The sequence below is a fragment of the Amyelois transitella genome, chromosome 31, assembly GCF_032362555.1.
Source record: "Amyelois transitella isolate CPQ chromosome 31, ilAmyTran1.1, whole genome shotgun sequence".
Classification (NCBI taxonomy): domain Eukaryota; kingdom Metazoa; phylum Arthropoda; class Insecta; order Lepidoptera; family Pyralidae; genus Amyelois; species Amyelois transitella.
Genome location: NC_083534.1, coordinates 4,375,369 through 4,396,937, shown reverse-complemented (window position 1 = coordinate 4,396,937; position 21,569 = coordinate 4,375,369). Strand labels below are relative to the sequence as shown.

The 21,569-nt window shown below is 36.7% G+C and overlaps 3 protein-coding genes across 4 annotated transcripts; 2 read left to right on the top strand and 1 right to left on the bottom strand.

The window, feature by feature from the left end:
- Positions 1–2,043: 2,043 nt before the first annotated feature.
- On the top strand, positions 2,044–3,423 carry LOC106135361 (transcription initiation factor TFIID subunit 10). The gene is made up of 3 exons (XM_013335643.2): positions 2,044–2,158; positions 2,233–2,403; positions 3,103–3,423. Exons 2-3 carry the CDS (start codon positions 2,234–2,236, stop codon positions 3,320–3,322), a joined length of 390 nt encoding a protein of 129 aa, XP_013191097.1. The 5' UTR covers positions 2,044–2,158; position 2,233; the 3' UTR covers positions 3,323–3,423.
- A 784-nt stretch (positions 3,424–4,207) lies between these two features.
- On the top strand, positions 4,208–15,567 carry LOC106135364 (phosphate carrier protein, mitochondrial). Its single transcript, XM_013335646.2, has 9 exons — positions 4,208–4,362; positions 6,208–6,310; positions 7,484–7,583; positions 8,766–8,935; positions 9,801–9,962; positions 11,354–11,533; positions 12,273–12,410; positions 13,670–13,801; positions 14,465–15,567. Exons 2-9 carry the CDS (start codon positions 6,212–6,214, stop codon positions 14,543–14,545), a joined length of 1,062 nt encoding a protein of 353 aa, XP_013191100.2. The 5' UTR covers positions 4,208–4,362; positions 6,208–6,211; the 3' UTR covers positions 14,546–15,567.
- Positions 15,568–16,379: 812 nt separating this feature from the next.
- On the bottom strand, positions 16,380–20,325 carry LOC106135368 (dihydrolipoyllysine-residue succinyltransferase component of 2-oxoglutarate dehydrogenase complex, mitochondrial). 2 transcript variants are annotated; one of them, XM_060953232.1, is made up of 2 exons: positions 20,194–20,325; positions 16,380–18,236 (listed from the first exon to the last, which is right to left on the bottom strand). In XM_060953232.1, the coding sequence occupies exon 2, from the start codon at positions 18,205–18,207 to the stop codon at positions 16,810–16,812; it is 1,398 nt and encodes a 465-aa protein (XP_060809215.1). In that variant the 5' UTR covers positions 18,208–18,236; positions 20,194–20,325; the 3' UTR covers positions 16,380–16,809. The 2 variants fall into 2 exon arrangements, with proteins under 2 accessions (XP_060809215.1, XP_013191103.2); XM_013335649.2 differs by having other exon boundaries at positions 20,014–20,315.
- Positions 20,326–21,569: the final 1,244 nt, after the last annotated feature.

Here is a 21,569-nt window from a genome sequence, read left to right as displayed (position 1 = left end):
ACTGCCAACACAACGGCAAAGTACCACGAGGTCAGTGTGCCCATTATATAAACCCTAAAAATTGCCAACTTATTCATCACTTTTGATTAATTATTACTAATGATTACAACAAATTTCAAATGTAATACTTATTAATACGTAATATTAATTATTAAAGAATTAATCATTTAGTATTATTAATAAAAGTACATAAAAAAGGCGTTGATATTGATTTAAAAAAGAAACAAATTTACCATAATCTAAGTATACCTCAAAAATATAGCAACACAGGAGTTTTGCGTTTTGTTTCAGCTCTGAAGTTTTTTCAATTCATTTATTCCCAAACAAAATTACATTTGTATTCGAAATATTAATTAGCCTAAAATTATTAATTTAAATGTCAATTGCAAATTTCCAAATTATAATCTATTTTAAACATATTGAGTCAAACACCAAACATGCACCATGAGAGTCATTAAAAATCATCGATTGAGTAACAGCATTTCTCCAATAACAATGTTTTCAATTTTCGTTTAAAAACAGACATTTTTCTCTCTAATTTCAGGTCAATTGGTAATTTATTAAAAATGATCACTGTCTGATTGCGTGCACCATGAGCTACTATATTAAGCGATGGTGTTATCACCCTGGTTAAGTCTTTCCGTCTCGTGTTCTCGCAATGTAACATTTCCTCCTCTGATTCGAATGAGTCTCTTTTTTTTATGAAGTCCGTTAGTAGAACAAATATATACAGGCCTGGTACTGTTAAAATCTGCAACTTCTTAAAATGTTCCTTGCACGATTGCCATGGTGCAATACGTACCATGGTTCGTATCGCTCTCTTTTGTGCTACAAAAGCTTTATTAATATTGTATTGGTAGCTTCGGCCCCAATATTTTTTACTGTAGCGTAATCTGGATTCGACCAAGCAATAATAAACCGATTTTAGTTGATCCATTGTCAATTCGTCTCGCAAGGACCTAAGAGCACAGCAAGCACTACAAATACTTTTTTCCACAGCTTGCAGTTCTGGTTTCCAGTTGAGATACTCATCAATTTGTATACCTAAAAATTTCACCACGCTCACCGGCTCAATATTGTCATTGTTTAGACTAACATTGAGTTTATCTCTGTTGCTAGCAGTTGTTTTAAAAAGCAGTATATTAGTTTTGCTGGTATTTATCTTAAGGTTATTGACAGTAAACCAATGTTGGAACAATTGCATCGCTTGTTTAATCTTTGTATTTAGATCATCAATATTCTTGTCCCACGGTACAGCATTTGTGTCGTCAGCAAAAATAACTAATTGTATGTCAGGTTGCGCTAAAGATATAAAGTAATCAATAACCTAACCACTACATAACATAATTTATTTACAAAAATATTAACGTTGATTAAAACTTTTAACTAAATGAAAAAACATACATAGGTATATATAAATTTATGTCAACTTAATGAAATTACATTCAATTCGAATAAATAAAAGTGTAAAGAGTAAATAAAAATCATTAATATCAACGTAATAGTAAGCAATGAACATGAGGTAAACTTCCACTTCAGTTATATATTTATTAGGTTACAGCACCCGGTTTATAACCGGGTGCAAGAGCAAGCGAAACGTGCAGTAGTAATTTTTTGCACAGTAACTTGAAAATAGATTTAGGTACATGAATTTCATTAACCATAAAATATTAAAATTTTAGAACTGGCAGTGAGACTGGCAGGAAGCAAGAATAATAATGAAGTTTATGGAAGTAAAAGTTGATCCGGGCCGGAAAAGCTGGCTGAAAATCATTCAGAATCTATTTTGTTCTTTTCTTCTCTTTTTTGTTTTAAATCTTGTTTGCAGCCATGATCGCAGTTTTTAGTTTTAAGTTTAGTTTATGATTACATGTTTTATTTTCTATACCTACTTATCTAAATAGCTCAAATTATGTACTTTACTATCAACAAAAACTACAGAAACGCATGGCCATGAAGCTTGTAGATCTAATAAAAATATAACACAAGCAAGGTTTATGCCAACGCCAATCATATAAAAGAAATTTAATATTTTGCGAAGTACTCTAGGTCACTTCACTGTCATTGTCAAAAACGCCATTTTGTCATTCGTTTTCGTTGTTATTTTACTTCACAATTTTGTCGAATTGTTTTCTATTTTGTAGTTTTTTTTATTCTAGTGAGTCCTATTTTCCATATTGTTTATATCCGAATAAATAAATGAAAGTATTAAAATTGTGTTTCTCTCAATAGAATGCAGATGAGCCGTATGGGTTCGCCGTCAGTCGCAATGGACGAAGACACGGGCGCTGGTCAGGTGTTGAGCGATTTTCTCCTGCAGCTTGAGAACTACAATCCCTCTATCCCTGATTCAGTGGTCGCTCACTACCTGAACATGGCTGGCTTTGAGTCGCAGGATCCTAGGTGAGCTATTTTTATTTGTTAAAGCAGAAAAACAATTCTATTGTTTCAATAACAGTTCCAGTACAGGCAACAGCATTATAAAGTTACCTTCTATTGAAACACTATTGACGAATAAGTAATAATGATATTTGAGTTGTGTGAAATTAATTTTATAGGCTTACAAATGTGGGATCCTTTTTTAGGCGATGGGCTAGCAACCTGTCACTAGTTGAATCTCAATTCTATCGTTAAGCCAAATAGTTGAACATGGCCATTCAGTCTTTTAAAGACTGTTGGCTCTGTCTACCCCGCAAGGGATATAGACATGACCATATGTATATATGTAACTTGATATGCGGTTGACTGTACATGATCAAATCATTAAATACTGATCAGTCAGTTGGAAGCCTGTTTCCTCATGAAGCAACTGATTTGCACAAAATACTTTACATGCTTTTAATTTGTTATATATATGGCCCCTGTGACTCAGTGGTAGTGTGCCTGTCCGTTACACAGAAGGTCTCAGTAACGAATCTGGCCAGGGCATAATGGAAAAGCAATTATTTTCTGATAGCGTTGTTGAGTTAAATGTCTTGAAATTACTTTGAGGTTAACTTAATAAATACAAAACAAAGCATGTACACAGATTTAAAAACCTTAATGGACTTCAAGATATTATCCTCAATATAAATCCTCAAAATTAATTATTAACAATTACAGGTTAATCCGGCTCATAGCTTTAGCATCTCAGAAATTCCTTTCGGACATCGCCAATGATGCCCTCCAGCATTGCAAGATGAGGACTTCCAGCCAACTAACGCAGTCCTCCAAGAACCAAAAAGGACCCAAAGAGAAGAAATACATAATGGCCATGGAGGACCTAGTGCCAGCGCTCCAAGAGTACGGCATAACAGCGAGGAAGCCGCATTACTTTGTCTGAATATTATTTAGTTACGTAATCATAAGTTTAATGTACATGTTAAGTTTCTTGAATTGTAAATTTTGATTATATCAATACATATAAAGACGGTAAAAACATTATTTCTTTTTTTAATACTGGGATGATGAAAGAATGCATTCCTTCTTATGCCAGGGAGAGGAATAGGAAATATTGTGTAGGTACTGTGGGCCAAATGTTGTCCTCGTGTGTTGCTGGTGGTATAATTTATATCTGTGACCCACTGTACGTAAGTTTGTAACAGTCTTTTAATATGACAGGAGACATAACATTTGTAAGAAGAGTCTCCAATCAATATCCTCTTTTTGAATCTGTAAAGTTTACAAAACCTCAATAAAACAAACGTTCCTGAAAATCTCATTCAAATCGGTTACGCGAAACGCGAGATAATCGAGTGCAAACGTACATACAGTTAAACTGCAGACCGCGTTAAAAAAAAGCTGTTTCTGCAATTTTTTTTGAAGTCGGTCAGCGATTCATCTATCCATAGATGATCCTCCACTACAAGTTCGTTAGTAAAAAACAAATACCTAACTACAAAGGGAAAAGTGGGCATAACCGATATTAATAAAGTGGAATTTTTTTACGGCCATGGATAATCGATCTTTCTCCACGGCCGTAAACAATTATGTCAGCCTGCCTGACAATGACAACAAGAACGGTACGGTACCAACTGTGATTACGTAACTTCCGGTATTTGACAAATGGTAGGGAGCCTATTCTGAAAAATAATAACAATTTTTAAGATTATTAAATTAAGTTTAACAGGAATACTTACAGTTGACAAATAACGTTTTAAAATATTTTAAATAATTATTGATTTAGGTTTTAAATTAAATCCGTATAAGAACTACATTGAAATCTAAAAATCAGAAATAGTCTTATAAATTATGGCAACATTTTTGACATCCATTTGAAATTGATCAAATTCAGAATAGTGCCGCGAGTCCCAAGTTCCCTTCAGCACTGTGCGTCAGCCGCGGTGCCGTGTGTTCATTGAATTTCCATCGGATATAAAACATGTGAGTGATTCTAATTATTTTTGTAATGTTTTCTGTATCTTAAACAATCGATGCACACTGTAAAAATATCATGAAAGGTCAGGTAACACGGTTAAATAAATTCCTGTTCATCCTTACGTAACGTTAAAATCTGTTTGCACGTGACCTTGCCCTAATAATCTTTTGAGAATTAAATTATGAACATAAAATAATATATGATGTAACCCTTTAATTTTGTATCCTTGTCAATTACATATAGAATTGCACATTCTCATAAAAAAATAAGAAATCCCGTTGGTTGGCGCATCCTTGCCCTATCGATTCAAGATCAGAAAAAAAAATTCTTCCGCTATTTCACTGCTTCAATTCGTAATAATTTTCTATCGAATTGATAATTGAAACAAATGAAGTGTAAATACTTCTAATTGTGGTATTTTCTGAAAGAAATGACGTTATCTAACAGCGTAACAACTTGTATTTGGCGATCTAACCTTTGCAAATACGACCGTGGCATTGGTTTTGTCTGGTTCTTGAACTATTTTTAATTGAAAAAAAAAGACGCTCGTGCTTATTGTAAGTAGAATTATTTACTTTATTTAAATATTTATAATTTTCACGCGGAATTGACAGAGCCCCAAGTGGAAGGAAACAAATAAAAAAATCATGTAGGTATTATTTTTATATCTAGGTTATCAATATATCTGTTTTACACATAAATAAAATAAATCATTAAACGATATATTCAAATAATTAAAGGTCATTTGTTGTCAGTCTTCTAATTATTTGGTGGCCATTTAAAAATATATGTTTTCCTTGCTATTAACTGGATTCATCTTACTGGTTTAAACTGCTTTATTCTCATTGAGGGATGATAAATTTATAGGTAGTCTTCAGTTAAACTGCACAATGCCATGACCTGGAATTATGACCTAACTAGCTTCACCCTGAGTGTATTTTCCTCTGGGAAATTTAGAATAAAAATTACTTATTATATTATTCCGTGTTATATTTTACCCAAGTACCAATTTCTTTATAATCCATTCAGTTAAATTCAGTTAATTTTGTGGGATAGAGTAACAAAAATAAATCTACACATTCTAAAAAAGTTTTATTTGTACATACATACAATCACAAAAACAGGGAAAATTATTTATCCGCTATAATTGTGTCATACCTTTTTGAAACTTACAAAATTATAAGAAGGGTGTGGCTTATACAATCAACATTTATTTTATCTGGTACTAATGAAGATATATTAACTTGTGATAAATTTAATATCATTAACCATCAATCATATAAAAAGGATTTTACAAAGATTTATAATCTGGTATAATACAAGAGTAAAAGAACATATTATGTATGTACAGGAGCATTAATACATGACTTTTGTAAAAAAAGAACCGCCTCCAAGCTATATCCTCCTTTTGAGAGGTGGGTTAAATTTCTAAAACCTTCTTCCTAAGTGTAACAAACAATTTTCTGAAAACCGCATTGAAATTGTTTCAACGAAACACGAGGTAATCGCGGACAAACATACATACATACAAACATGTTCTATGCCGTGCGGTTACCGGCATCAATAAAAACAAAAGAATAGGACCACTCCGTTTTGTTCCAATGGATGTCGTGAAAGGCAACTAAGGGATAGGCTTATAAACTCTTTTAGGCGATGGGCTAGCAACCTGTCACTTTGACTGTTGGCTCTGTCTAACCCGCAAGGGATATAGACGTGATTATATGTATGTATGTATTACTAACACGTCAAACTGATAAACACCTACTTTTCGAAGGCAGTTATAAAAAATAATTCAATAGTAATCTCTTTCCAGTAGATCCATGAGAGGTTGTATCTTATTTTGTCCACAGAATAATGTTCTCATCCCTACTCGACGCGGCGCGGAATTCCCCCTTCCGGGGACCGCTCTCCCCCGCGCAGTGCCAAGCCGCCGCGCCCCTACAAATTGAACAGGTAACCTTCATCACTACATAGTATAAAACAAAGTCGCTATTTTAGTCTGTTTGTCTGTATGCTTAAATCTTTAAAATTACGCAACGGATTTTGATGCGGTTTTTTTGTAACAGGTAGAGTGATTCAAGAGGAAGGTTTTTATGTATAATAACATTTATAATTTTGCACCCGTGCGAAGCCGGGGCGGGTCGCTAGTTTTCTATATTTATAGATAGATAGATAGATAGATAGATAGATAAAACTTTTTTGCACCATTAGAGTAAAACATGTGCCGTGTGGTTGCCGGCACCAATACAAAAAAGTATAGGACCACTCCATCTCTTTCCCATGGATGTCGTAAAAGGCGACTAAGGGATAGGCTTGCAAACTTGCGATTCTTTTTTTAGGCGATGGGCTAGCAACCTGTCACTATTTGGATCTCAATTCCATCACTAAGTCAAGCAGCTGAACGTGGCCGATCAGTCTTTTCAAGTCTGTTGGCTCTGTCTACCCCACAAGGGATATAGACGTGACCATATGTATGTATGTATGTAGAGTAAAACATACAAAACAGCAGAAAGAAGACAGAGATGGTAAAAAGGCGGACTTATCGCTAATGCAATCTCTTCCAGTCAACATTTGGGTGGAAGGAAACCAAACAGGAGATTGGCGTTGACGCAGAGCAAGATACATAAATGTTTAAACATAATAAAATGCATACATACATACATAAGGTCACGTCTATATCCCTTGCGGGTTAGACAGAGCCAACAGTCTTGTAAAGACTGATAGGCCACATTCAGCTATTTGGCTTTAAGATAGAATTCAATTCTATCATTAAGCCTAACGGCTGAATGTGGCCTATCAGTCTTTTGTAGATTGTTGGCTCTTTCTACCCCGGAAGGGATATAGACGTGATTATATGTATGTATGTATAAACATGAATTCTGCCGTGCCGTTACCTGCAGTTAAGAATAGAAACACTCATCTTGCCCACGAATGTCGTAAACGGCGACTAAGGGATTAGCTTATAAACGCGTGATTCTTATCATCGGTGATGGGCTATCAACCTATCAGTATTTTAATCTCAATTCTATCATTAAGCTAAACAGCTAATCGTTCAGTTTTTTTTGAAGATTTCTGCCTCTGTCTACCCCGCAAAGGATATAGACGTGACGATATGTATTCTTGCAGCCCAGCGGTATGGCGGCTAACACGGCCGTGGGTGACTCGTGCGAGTTCGCCTCAACCAAGTACTTTGCTCTGTGCGGACTTGGAGGCATCCTGTCTTGCGGTCAGTATACATTTCTGTGTTTTTTTTATTAGTAATTAGCTGTGCCCGCGACTTCGTCCGCGTGGACTAGTTAGTTTGGGCATCATTGAAGCCCTCGAGGGTGAATAATTTTTTCATATATTTCATTATTTCTTTGCTCCTTGTAGTTGCAGCGTGATGTTATATGTATAGCCTAAAACCTTCCTCGATAAATGGTCTATTTTATTATTTTTTAATTCGAACCATTATTTTCTGAGATTAGCGCGTTCTAAAAAACAAACTCTTCAGCTTTATTTACACATATTCTGATAGATAGATATAGAATAGAATACATTTATTTTCAAAATTGGATACAAGGTATCACTTATTGACGTCACATCATTTAAATCTAACTACTGCCGCTTCCGAAGCGCATATGTACAAGAAGCGGCGGAACAAACTACACGACATTATACAGTGATTCATGAGAAAGAAAATGCTACCCGCGCGAAATCGGGACGCATCACTAGTTTGTTTGTTTGTTTGTAAATTCTTTATTGTACATAACAAATTATAAGTAATACATAAAAACATTAAAAATAACGACGTACAAGAGCGGACTTATCCCTGTGAGGGATTTCTTAGTGTTTGTATAATCAAGTCCAATGATGATAACTCATACCGGAGGGGGGCCGGCGCGGCGAGACTGCTAACTGATTGACTGATTGTCTCACTGGCGCCCAGTGAGACAGTCAGTCAGTCATTAATGTGGTGGACGAGGCGCGCCGGAGTGGCCCGATGACCAAAGGATTATGAGATCTGAGGACTTTTAGAATGATGAATCATTCATTCATATAATCATGGCTATGTACATTGTGGGGTAAAGCTAGTAGTCTTAAAAGACTGATAGGCCACGTTCAGCTATTTGGCTTGATGATAGGATTGAGATTCAAATAGTGACAGGTTGCTAGCCCGTGGCCTAATAGAAGAATCTCAAGTATAAACTTCTATTAGGCGACTAAGGGATAGCCTTATAAAAGTCTATCCCTTAGTCGCCCACTAGCTGAACGTGGCCTAGACAGGGCCACCAGTCTTTTCAATACTCTTGGCTCCGTCTACCCCGTAATGAGGGACATAGACTGTGTGTATATGTGTTACATGGAGATCGCTTCATTAGTTTCGACGTGAAAGACGAACAAACACACTAACAACAAACGTTTACAGGCATCACGCACACAGCGGTGGTACCCTTGGACTTGGTGAAGTGTCGTCTCCAAGTCGACGCTGAAAAATACAAGAATGTGGTGAACGGTTTCAAGGTCTCAGTGCGCGAGGAGGGAATGCGGGGACTGGCGAAGGGCTGGGCACCAACTTTCATAGGATACTCGCTACAGGTAATGAATTTCTGAAAAACTTCATTTATATGATACTAGCTGTGCCCGCGACTTCGTCTGCGTGGAATAGTTATTTTGGGCATCATTGAAGCCCGTAAGGATGAATAATTTTCCCCGTTTTTTTTTTCACATTTTCCATTATTTCTTCGCTCCTAATAGTTGTAGCGTGATGATAAATAGCCTAAAGCCTTTCTCGATAAATGGTCTATTCAACGCAAAAATAATTTTTCAATTCGAACCAGTAGTTCCTGAGATTAGCGCGTTCAAACATACAAACAAACAAACAAAGTCTTCAGCTTCATAATATTAGTATAGATAGAGGATGAATGAAAGCAGGTTGACTAAGCATATATACATGGAGAGTGTGGAGGGAAAGGTCGGAGTGGGAAGACCTAGACGAACGTTTGAAAATTGAGGACGTCCTGGCAAAGGATCTGGTCAAGAGTACCCGAAAACGCCGAGCTTGCCAAAATTTATAACGATGTGGAAATAGTAACCGAGCATGAGTTTGAAAAAAAAATCTGTCTGTTTGTATGTTTGTTTGTACAGGCTTATCTCTGGAACTACTGAACGGATTTTAATGAAACAGCTTTTTTGTTGTACAGCTCTAATGCCTGGTCAACATTATAGGGTATAATTTATTTTGTAATCTGAAACAGCTTACAGATATCACGTCCATATCCCCTGCGGGGAAGACAGAGCCAACAATCCCATAACGACGGGATTACACCAAAATGATTAAACCAAAATACCAATTGTTCCTACTGAGCGTGATGTCACACAACATTATGACTTACCACCTCACACAACTCTGTCTGTCCCTCTCTGCCGCACACTAAACCGTCTCTCTGTCTCTCTCTAACAGGGTCTCTGCAAATTCGGCTTGTACGAAGTGTTCAAAGTGGCGTACACCAACTTGTTGGATGAAGAGACGGCGTATACTTACAGAACAGGCGTTTATTTGGCTGCGTCCGCGTCGGCGGAATTCTTCGCTGATATCGCTTTATCGCCGCTAGAGGCCGCTAAGGTGCGTATAGAGAGGAATCGAATTATAATTTTGTTTTTTACATACATTACACACATATTTTATACATTTTACATACATACATACAGTTACGTCTGTCGAATTATAAATTTTTTTGCATACATACATATAGTGACGTCTGTATCCCTTACGGGGTAGTCAGAGACAATAGTCTTGAAAGACTGATAAGCCACGTTCAGCTGCTTGGTTTGATGATGGAATTGAGATTAAAATAGTGACAGGTTGCTAGCCCAAAGCCTAAAAAAATTGACCGCAATTTCATAAGCCTATCCCTTAGTCGCCTTTTACGACATCCATGGGAAAGAGATGGAGTGGTCCTATTCTCCTCCTCCCTTAAGAACCTCTTCTTTTTTTAAGTTGGTTAAAAATAATACATATTCATATCTGAACGTAAGAGTGTAATTAAATTGTTACATACATTTAAAAAATACTGTCGAATTGAGAACCTACTTCTTTTGAAGTTGGTTAAAAATGATATTCATATCCGAACATATAATTAAATTGTAACATACATTAAAAATACACGGTCGAATTGAGAACCTACTTCTTTTGAATTCATAATTATGTTTTTATAGTACATACATAAAATCACGGTTCTTTCTTAAAGGGGTAGGCAGAGACTATACATATATCTCCACTTAACTCGTAATATCTATAGTTCCCTACGAGTTACGCCTCCCTTTTGTAGTTCATAAGGCTTCCGACCGGCCGTGACGCCTTTAAAATCTATTCTTAACACCTTTCTACATATTCCAATTCACTAAGTACGCTATTAGAAAAAAGACCTATGTTAAAATTTTTGCACACAGATGATATAAGTAAATAATAGTGAAAAACTTTACAGGTTTTTTGTTCTAAGGGAACTTTATAAAAATTTAATGGTGTATTTAGTTATTTATTGATTTATGTAGATAAAAGTACCTATGCGAAAATTAAAAATTTCATTGTTCGGATAAATGATAGAATTGAGATTAAAATGGGTAATATCGCCTAAAAGAATTATCCCAAGTTTATATTATGAATTGAGATAATGCGAAAACTATTGTACATATAGTCACGTCTATATCCCTTGCGGGATAGACAGAGCCGACAGTCTTGGAAATTGGTTTCAATGATAGAATTGAGATTCAAATAGTAACATGTTGCTAGCCCATCGCCTAAAAGAACAATTCCAAGTTTATAAGCCTATCCCTTGGTCGCCTTTTCCGACATTATTGGGAACGAGATCCTCTTGAATCATTCTATCTATTAAAAAAAAACCGCACCAAAATCCGGTGCGTAGTTTTAAAGATTTAAGCATACAAAGGGACATAGGACAGAGAAAGCGACTTTATTTTATACTATGTAGTGATTACATATTTCTTATTCCACAGGTTCGAATCCAAACCATGCCGGGCTTCGCCAACACTCTCCGCGAGGCGTGGCCCAAGATGATCAAGAACGAGGGCGTGGGCACCTTCTACAAGGGCATCGTGCCCCTGTGGGGTAGGCAGATCCCGTACACCATGATGAAGTTCGCCTGCTTCGAGAGAACGCTCGAGTTGTTGTACAAGGTAATGTTAAACTTTTAATATTATATGTATAATAATATTTTTAAGATGTGTGTTAAAGGTATGTATAATTATATTTTTAAGGTGTGTGTTAAAGGTATGTATAATTATATTTTTAAGATGTGTGTTAAAGGTATGTATAATTATATTTTTAAGGTGTGTGTTAAAGGTATGTATAATTATATTTTTAAGGTGTGTGTTAAAGGTATGTATAATAATATTTATAAGGTGTGTTAAAGGTATGTATAATAATATTTTTAAGGTGTTAACCTGGCAAGGTGACAGGTTACAGACTAAAAATATAATTATTAATTTTTTAAAATAGTAATACTCTAATATAAATTTTTAAATAATAATAGTCTGTAATTTAGAATAGTTTTAGGGAGTTTAAAGTAGTTGGAAGCGGCAGTAAACTTAGTTTTAAGTGATTTATCTAATGCCAACCAATGTTGTGAAACCAAAATATATGAAACTGCTGCAGTGTAGTTTGTTCCGCCGCTTCTTCAACACACGCGCTTCGGAACCGGCAGTAGACATAATTAGATTTAAGTGATGTGACGTCAATAAGTGATACCTTGTGTCCAATTTTGAAAATAAATCTATTCTATACTATTCTGAATAATATAAATAAACTAGCTGGTATCGGAAAACGTTGTTTTGTGAATAATTTTTTAAGTAACTTCTAGTCAAAAAAAAGAAAGTGTTAAGGGTGATAAATCATTCGTTCATTAATTCCCCCCAGTACGTGGTGCCCAAGCCCCGCGCTGAGTGCACGAAAGGCGAGCAGCTGGTGGTGACGTTCGCGGCGGGCTACATCGCCGGCGTGTTCTGCGCCATCGTCTCCCACCCCGCCGACACCGTAGTCTCCAAGCTGAACCAGGTATGTGATTACTCATATTACTTATAATACTTATATTACTTATTTAACTACAGACAAATCAAATCAAACCAAATCAAACATCTTTATTGTGAAACACAGGTAAAAACAAAAAAAAAAATAGGTCAACAATAAAATTATAGGTATCACTGTGTCCTGCCCATATGGACGTACAATATTTCCTTTATAATATGATTAAAGATCAATTAATTACTAATACAAATCAAAATAAGCACTTGCAAAAATAAAAAGAAACAAAAATCAAAAAATAATAATAATAACAGTATTTAGGTCAAAAGTAGTCAAAATTATTTGGTGTCATTTAAATAATTATCAATACCATAATAACATTCATTTGCCAATAATAATTTAAGTTCTTTTTTAAATGTCAGTATATTTAATTGTTTAAGATTGTCAGGTAATTTATTAAAAATAATGGGTGACAAGTGGGCGCCGTATAGAGATACATACATACATATAATCACGTCAATATCCTTTTTGAATTTTGAATTGCGGGGTAGACAGAGCCAACAGTCTTGAAAAGACTGATGGGCCACGTTCAGCTGTTTGGCTTTAAGATAGAATTGGGAGAGAGTTGCTAGCCCATCGCCTAAAACAAGAATCCCAAGTTTATAAGCCTATCCCTTAGTCGCCTCTTACAACGTCCTTAGAAAATGAGATGGAGTGGTCATTTTCTTTTTTATATTGGTGCCGGGAACCACACGGCACTCGGTCATTAATATTTTTAATGAATTGTTTAAAATTTTTGATAACGTATAAATAAGTTGATTCAATCTGACGAATGTAATTTCAATTAGTTTTACAGTCATTCATTTTTTTTAAATGTAAACAATGTGCATTCGTCCACGATTCGAAAATTGTCGTCCGATGACAATGCTGCAGTGTAGTTAGTTCCGCCGCTTCTTCTACACACGCGCTTCGGAAGCGGCAGTACTTATAATTAGATTTAAGTGATGTGACGTCAATAAGTGATACCTTGTGTCCAATTTTGAAAATAAATCTATTATATTCTATTCTATTTAAGTGTTGTGACGTCAATAAGTGATACATACATACACATACATCGCCTAAAAGAGGAATCCCAAGTTTATAAGCCTATCCCTTAGTCGCCTTTTACGACATCCGTGGGAAAGAGATGGAGTGGTCCTATTCTTTTTTGTAATGGTGCCGGGAACCACACGGCACGGCAAGTGATACCTTGTGTCCAGTTTTGAAAATAAATCTATTCAATTCTATTCTAGGACAACACAGCTACCATCGGCTCCATCATGAGCAAGCTGGGCTGGGCCGGAGTGTGGAGCGGCTTGGGGCCCAGGATCATCATGATTGGTACCCTCACCGGATTGCAGTGGTTCATATATGATGCCGTCAAGGTATGAGATGATATATACATACATATATCCCTTACGGGGTAGACGGAGGCAACAGTCTTGTAAATACTTGTAGAAAAGGCGCTACATAACATATCTATAATCACGTCTATATCCCTTGTGGGGTAGACAGAGGTCTACTTCCCTTTAGGAGTAGACGGAGCCAACAGTCCTGAAAAGAGTTGTAGAAAAGTCGCTACATATCTATAATCACATCTATATCTCTTGCGGGGTAGACGGAGCTAACAGTCTTGAAAAGACTCCTAGAAAAGGCCATACTTATAATCACGTCTATATCCCTTGAGGAGTAGACGGAGCCAATAGTCTTGAAAAGACTCCTAGAAAAGGCTACAATACAGCTTTATGATGGAATTGAGATTCAAATAGTGACAGGTCGCTAGCCCGTCGCCTGAAAGAATCGCAAGTTTATTAGCCTATCCCTTAGTCGCCTTTTACGAAATCCATGGGGAATGGGATTTGTTCTTAAATGCTAAAAACCACACGAGATATAAATGATATATATATGTTTCAATGATTATTACAAATAACCAATTGTTCCTACCGACAAGAACTGTGGATAAGAAATCCTATGAGAAGACATTACAAAAAAATAAATAAATAAGAAACAATTTTTTTTTAAATTAATTCTATAAATTTTTTCTCTAGGTTTGGCTCAGAATGCCGCGACCACCGCCGGCCGAGATGCCCGAATCGATGCGCAAGAGGCTGGAAGCGGAGGGGAAGTGAACTAACAATAACAACAATATCTAGATGATGTTTTAATAATTCGTCATATTTATTTCTTTAAATCCACAATTTCAAAGTGAGATTTTGTTAATATATATCTATATATAAATTCGTAGGTACTGTATTCATAATATAAAAGAAATAAGTCTTGCAAGCTGAATTCTTTAGACACGCACCAAGGTGTGCAGGATGCATAGACCTAATTATAAGACTATTTTATTGGTCATATAATATACGTCAACAAATTTGATATTAAACTCAATATATATGTTATTTTGAGTTATCAATGTATAGTATTATTTCTGATGTATATTCTCAATACTTTGTTCATTCCTAGTCTAGGAGGTAGAGTTAAGATTATTCTTTTATTAAAACATCATCGTTTTTTTTTTGACAAGCATTCGTACTCGCGTTTTATATATGTCGAATGACACATTAATAATTAATATATACGGGACAAATTACACAGATTGAGTTAGCCTCGAAGTAAGTTCGAGACTTGTGTTACGAGATGCTAACTCAACGATACTGTATTTTATAATAAATACTTATATAGATAAACATCCAAGACCCAGGCCAATCAGAGAAAGTTCTTTTCTCATATGCCCTGACCGGGATTCGAACCCGGGACCTTCGGTGAGTATAAATTTTATACTGTGTATAACACAAGTGGTTCACAATTTGTTGTAACATTTTTAAATGTTGCGTTTAGTAGCACCGATAGTAAATAATTTATTTTCTATTGTTGGTTGAAATAATTTTTATGGTTGTTTAATTATATATATTGTTGTTCGATACCTGTTCAGGACAAAAATTGTAAATGCTTTAATTATATATTTGATATTAAATTATTAAAATACTATTTAACATAACATTTGTCCCTATATAAGGAATTATATATATATTATATATATACAAAAGTACGAATGTCTGTCAATGTTAATAGTAGATCAATGTTACCTGTACGGAGTAAGAATAACAATCATGTTAATTTATTTTGAAATAAAATTATTTTTATTTTATTTTTTTTTGTTTATTTTTTTTTAGCGTTAGTTGTATTCCATTGAAATCTCTTGCAATAAACATTAGACTAACAACACAGTCTTTCTCTGACTTCTTACTGAATTTAATAATAAATTACATGCCGTGTGGTTCCCGGCACTAATTAAAAAAATAATAGGACCACTCCATCGCGTTCCCACGAATGTCGTAAATGGCGACTAAGGGATAGGCTTATAAACTTGGGATTATTTTAAGCGAAGCCCTATCAGTACCATTCTATTATAATTTTATTAAGTTTCCGCCTACGATATTTATGTATCGCTTTCCCATGGATGTCGTAAAAGAGGACTAAGGGATAGGCTTATAAACTTGGGATTCTTTTTTAGGCGATGGGCTAGCAACCTGTCACTATTTGAATCTCAATATTCTCAATTCTATCATATATTCGAATAGCTGAACGTGGCCAATTAAGTCTTCAAGACTGTTGGCTCTGTCTACCCCGCAAGGGATATAGACGTGACGTATGTATGTATGATATTTATGAAATTGTTTATATAAATTCAAGTTCAGCTGTCGAAGTACAAATAAATCGTATTGTTCATAATAGGTTTTGTTTTTTTTTCATTAATTTGAATCCTATAGAATTTTAAACCAAGCCAACCTATGCACTGTTCACCTCGACCGTAAAATGGAACTGAATTTTCTGTAATCAAGAGAAATAAACATTTTTCACTGTAATTTATCATTTATTATTGCAATTATTTTGAAACTTATCAAGCCAGAATTCGCGTGTTCGAAAAATATAAAGAACAAAATAAAAATAAAACAACTCTTCAGTGTCACGTAAAGGCAATGTACTTGCATTTTATTATCACTTAAACACGATAAATAATACAGAATAGGTACGTACAAACGAACGTATTAAATAAATAATTAAAAAAAAATAACATTAGACACAAAAGTGCTCTGCTTGACTTACTAAAAGACGCTAAAAATATAACTACTTTATAAATCCAATGATTTACAGAATCTCGTTTCAAAATGCGCCTTCTACATTATTTTTTAGGGATGAAATTCTCTATTGTTAAGGCGCACTCGTTTGTGTCTTTCAAAAATGGAATTCGTGTTTAATCTGTTGGTAACGTCGTTCTGTATTTAAATTCAGCGCGGCCGGGAGCGCCAAATTGGAATTAGTTTGATAAGTTAAGAGTCGTTCTGTATTCAAATTCGGCGCGGCCGGATGCGCCAGTTTACTTTTTAAATTACAATCCGGCTATAATCGTCGCCGGTTCCTCGACTCCCTCCTTGATTTTTCTAAGGAACATGACCGCCTCACGGCCGTCAATTAGTCTATGGTCGTAAGTCAGCGCGATGTACATCATTGGTCTAATAACAACTTGTCCGTTCAACGCGATTGGCCGCTCGAATATGCCATGCATACCCAAAATGGCGGACTGAGGTGGGTTGATAATAGGAGTGCCCATCAAAGAGCCGAATACTCCGCCATTGCTGATCGTGAAAGTGCCGCCGTCCATTTCTTCGATCGTTAATTTACCCGCTTTGGCTTTTTCCGCCAAACCGGCGACTGTCAACTCTATATCGGCGTACGTCATATCTTGCACGTTCCTGATGACGGGTACCACGAGACCTTTAGGGGTGGCTACAGCGACAGAGATGTCGACGTAATCGCGGTATATGATTTCGTTTTCTTGGATGACAGCGTTGACAACGGGCTGGTCGACCAGCGCATTGGCGGCTGCTTTCACGAACGGCGACATTAAGCCGAGTTTGACGCCATGTTTCTTGGTGAACGCGTCCAGGAACTTCTTCCTGAACGCCATGATGTTAGACATGTCGATTTCGTTGAAGGTCGTCAGCATGGCGTTGGTGTTCTGCGCGTCCTTCAGCCGCTGCGCGATGCGCTGGCGCATGCGGTTCATTTTGACGCGCTGCTCGGTGCGAGTGCCCGCGATTTCCTTGCTGTAATCCGGAGGGGGCACTTTGACTGTCGCCGTTTCGATCGACTGGGCGTGGCGGATGGCCGCGACGGGGATCGAGGAGATAGGGGCTGCCGGCGGGGGAGTGGACGGTTTAGGGGGTGGTGGGGGCGGAGGAGCGGATGTTTGAGGGGGAGGTGGAGGTGGGGCCTTGGTTTCAGCCGGGGGCGGTGGCGGGGGAGGCGCGGCCGCTTTAGGTGGCTCCGGTTCCGATTTGGGCGCTTCAGTCGTCTTGGGAGCTTCCCCAGTGACGTCTAATCTGAACAGCTTCTGTCCAGCTTTGACGGTGTCACCGTCCTTCACGTATATCTCCTTGATAACGCCGTGTCCCGGCGCCATGACTGGGATGGCGGTTTTGTCGGTCTCGATTTCGAGGACGACCTCGTCAGCGGCGACGCTGTCACCGACTTTTTTGTCAAGCTTCACGTCTCCTTCGGAGACTGAGTCCGGGAAGCTTGGGGTCATGACATCCTGTTCCTCGTACAGGGTGCTGGTGAAGTGGAAGGTGGCGACCTGATTGTGGGCAGTGAGGACGCGCGGCGACTGTTTGAGGACCTGCCCGGGGTGAGCGCAGATCTTGGGCACTTGGGTCGACCGGCACCGGAGACTCTGCCCCTGTCTCCGGTATATGGTCTGTAAATGCTTCGAGCAACGTCGTAGCATTTCGATTTAGTGGGGGGGTTTTGGTGTATCTGTAATGGAGAAACGACAAGATTTTAGGTATTTTAACAAGTATTACGAGTACGTATATATGTATTGATTTGTGCAAAATGGGTTAGGGTTCCTTTGCAGAAGTCAGACGGAAGTCTTCTTCTGCAAAGGAACTTACTTCGTGTAAAAACCTGACTTTTCTCATGTGATGTTTGGGTAAAACGTATCAGGTAAGTGTGATAATGAGATGATTTTAAAGTAAATAGAATGGCCACAAACTTTATTAGGACTAGTTTTACAATTTTAAAAAGAGTGTGGGTTCAGCTATAGACACGAGATCCAGCAAGTAGCCGCCTGAAGATAGGAAGATATTTAATTTGGTGAACGCTGTAATAGTCCCAAGGTGATATTTCAAATGTTCCACTGAATAAAAAATTTTGAATTCGAATTTTAAGTCAGGCAGGCTGATTGCATCCCTCAATGTTTGAATCTCACAGCATGCAAAGAATGAACAACGAATTACAGGAAAAAAGCAAATAATTAATTTTATGCCATGCAATAATGTTTGAAAGTCAATCAATCTATACTAATATTATAAAGCTGAAGAATTTGTTTGTTTGTTTGAACGCGCTAATCTCAGGAACTACTGGTTTGAATTGAAAAATTATTTTTGCGTTGAATTTATTGAGGAAGGCTTTAGGCTATATAACATCACGCTGCAACTATTAGGAGCGAAGAAATAATGGAGAATGTGAAGAAAAAATGAGGTAAATTATTCATCCTCGAGGGCTTCAATGATGCCCAAAATAACTATTCCACGCGGATGAAGTCGCGGGCACAGCTAGTGATGTCATAATACATGTATCTGGGAGGCTTCTCATGATAAATGAAAACCACTTGAGATGAAATATCTGAAGGTGACATGACTACTTTTTATAGCATGTAATAATAATGTCTCATAAAAAATAAACTTATGGACTTTGAGCATTATGTAAACTAGATATCACATCACTACCAAGAAAATTCAGTGAAAATTTATTGTATTTTTAACCATCTTCAAAAAAGGTGGTTCTAAGTTTGACCTGTTTGTTTGGCTGCGGTTATATCGCGTTGGTTAAAAAGGATCTTACGACTACGTATGTCTTCATACCTAACGCGGTAGAGAGAGCCAAGAGTCCCAAAATGACCAATAGTTCAGCCATTTGGCTTAGTGATAGAATTGAGGTTCAAAAGTCCACTACAGGGTAGGTTTATAAGCCTATCCCGTAGTCACCTTTTACAACATCCATGGCAAAGAGATGGAGTGGTCCTATTTTAAAAAATGCCATAAAAGAGAAAGAATGTGATAATATAAAAGTGAGCATTTATTTGAAAGGAAAGAAATACTTGTATACAGTGTAAGGACAGCCTTCAGAAAATTCAGTTGTTTAATTAAAAACCACTACATAATTTAAAAAAACCCTAGTTGTAATTTTATTTATATCAGAATTTGTGCTACAAAATAATTGAATACAGTTGCAAAATACTGGTTGGATATTTTTCTTTTTTAACAATTTCTTGGTCAAATACTTTCACCAAACTTTGAAATTGGAACAGATGACAAGCCTCCCAGAATGACAGAAACAATGATGCATATTAGAAGTAGAGCGCGCAAATATTGTTAGCAACAATTAATATCGATATCAGAAGAAAAAAATAAAGAGATAATAATTTAAATTTGGAAACATAAGGCCGGCACGCCTTCATGCAAGCACTTTTCAAGGTTAGCTAATCTAGTGGCCCGTTGACATGGATTAGTAAAGGAGAAGAGATACTTACCTTCCTAATATAGGTAAACGGCAACTTATCACTGAATAATATGTTATTTCACAAACAAAAATGTTACATAAGTGTAGGTCTCATGACAGTCTCGACTGGTGTTAATCAAACTATTTCCAAGCGTTATTCAAAGCATAGTTTCTGATGCCGTGCTCATAAATAATATAACTGATACTTCACTTTATATTCGATGTTGTTTAATTATTTTTACAGATGTTGGGGCCCAAGGACCTGCATTTATTTCGATTTTTCTTCCTTCGGGTCGAGCCGAGATGGTGGCCTCGATAGCTGTCAAACTACTGTCAAATAAACGTCAAATTTAAGTTGCGTTTTGTTTTTGCTGCATGTGTAGACGTGGACAATACATAAGTCGTGGTGCAAAATATCATTGTTTACTTCAAATGGTGATGATAAGTTTTAAGGAAAACGTTAGTCTGTAGTCTTAAGTATGTAGTAAAACCTATATGACAGAGAAATTACCTATGTACGTTAATATTTTGTTAATGCCTCCGAAATAAGTCTTGTAAAATAAATTAGTCGTACACGTTTGGACATTCCATGACAGAAACATTTTTCTTAGGTTGTGGAAAAAAGGTATTTTTTTCTCGCGTTTAATTAGTTTCTTTTCTGTAGACGGTGCTAATTTAATCGGTATTTTTGTTAGATAGCGTTAAATTTAAATTCGTCGCTTTTTATAGATGGCGTTAATCACTGCGGGTGAAAACTTGTTCTTAAAAATGTAGTAATAATTTTTTTTTTTAAAGATGAAGCCATTTTATTTTCATTGGAACATCCTCAGATGCCGAGTGCGCTCGCACTTTTCATTTAGAATTAAGTATTCTAGTGTTATTTGATAGATCTAGTCTAGTCTATGTCAATTTAAAATAATATTCTAAAGGCCAGTCTCTGTCTGAGGTGTTTAACCTTCTTTTTCATATTTTTACATGAAGCTGTCTCCTTTAAAACCTTTGCAGAGGAAAATAAAGCATATTGGTGTGGATTCTGGCACCAGTATAAAAAAAAGAATAGGATCACTCCATCTCATTTCCCACGGATGTCGTACGAGGCGACCAAGGGATAGGCTTATAAACTTAGTATTGTTATTTTAGGCGATGAGCTAGCAACCTATCATTGTTTAAATCTCAATTCTACCATAAAGCCAAACAGCTGAACGTGGCCTATCAGTCTCTTCAAGAATGTCGGCTCTGTCTACTCCGCAAGGGATATAGACGTGACTATATGAATGAATGAACATAAGTTTGAGTGCTAACCGGTGTTCTTAGAGTAAGGGAAAACGTCGTGAGGAAACTTGCACATTCAGGCAACTGGATGTGTAACCATGATCGATCAAATCCGGGTAAGGTTTCCTTGCAAAGGTTGCGGAGGTCAGACGGGAGTAGCTTCGTGTAAAAACCTGACTCACATCCAGGGTCCATGGTCAAAGGCACACCCCGGGCTCCTCTCCAGAGTGGTGAGGATGCAACCGGGACTTAAGCCAGGTGTAAAAAGAAGCATAGTACCTACTAATAAATAAAACAAAAATGCTCTGAGTTGAT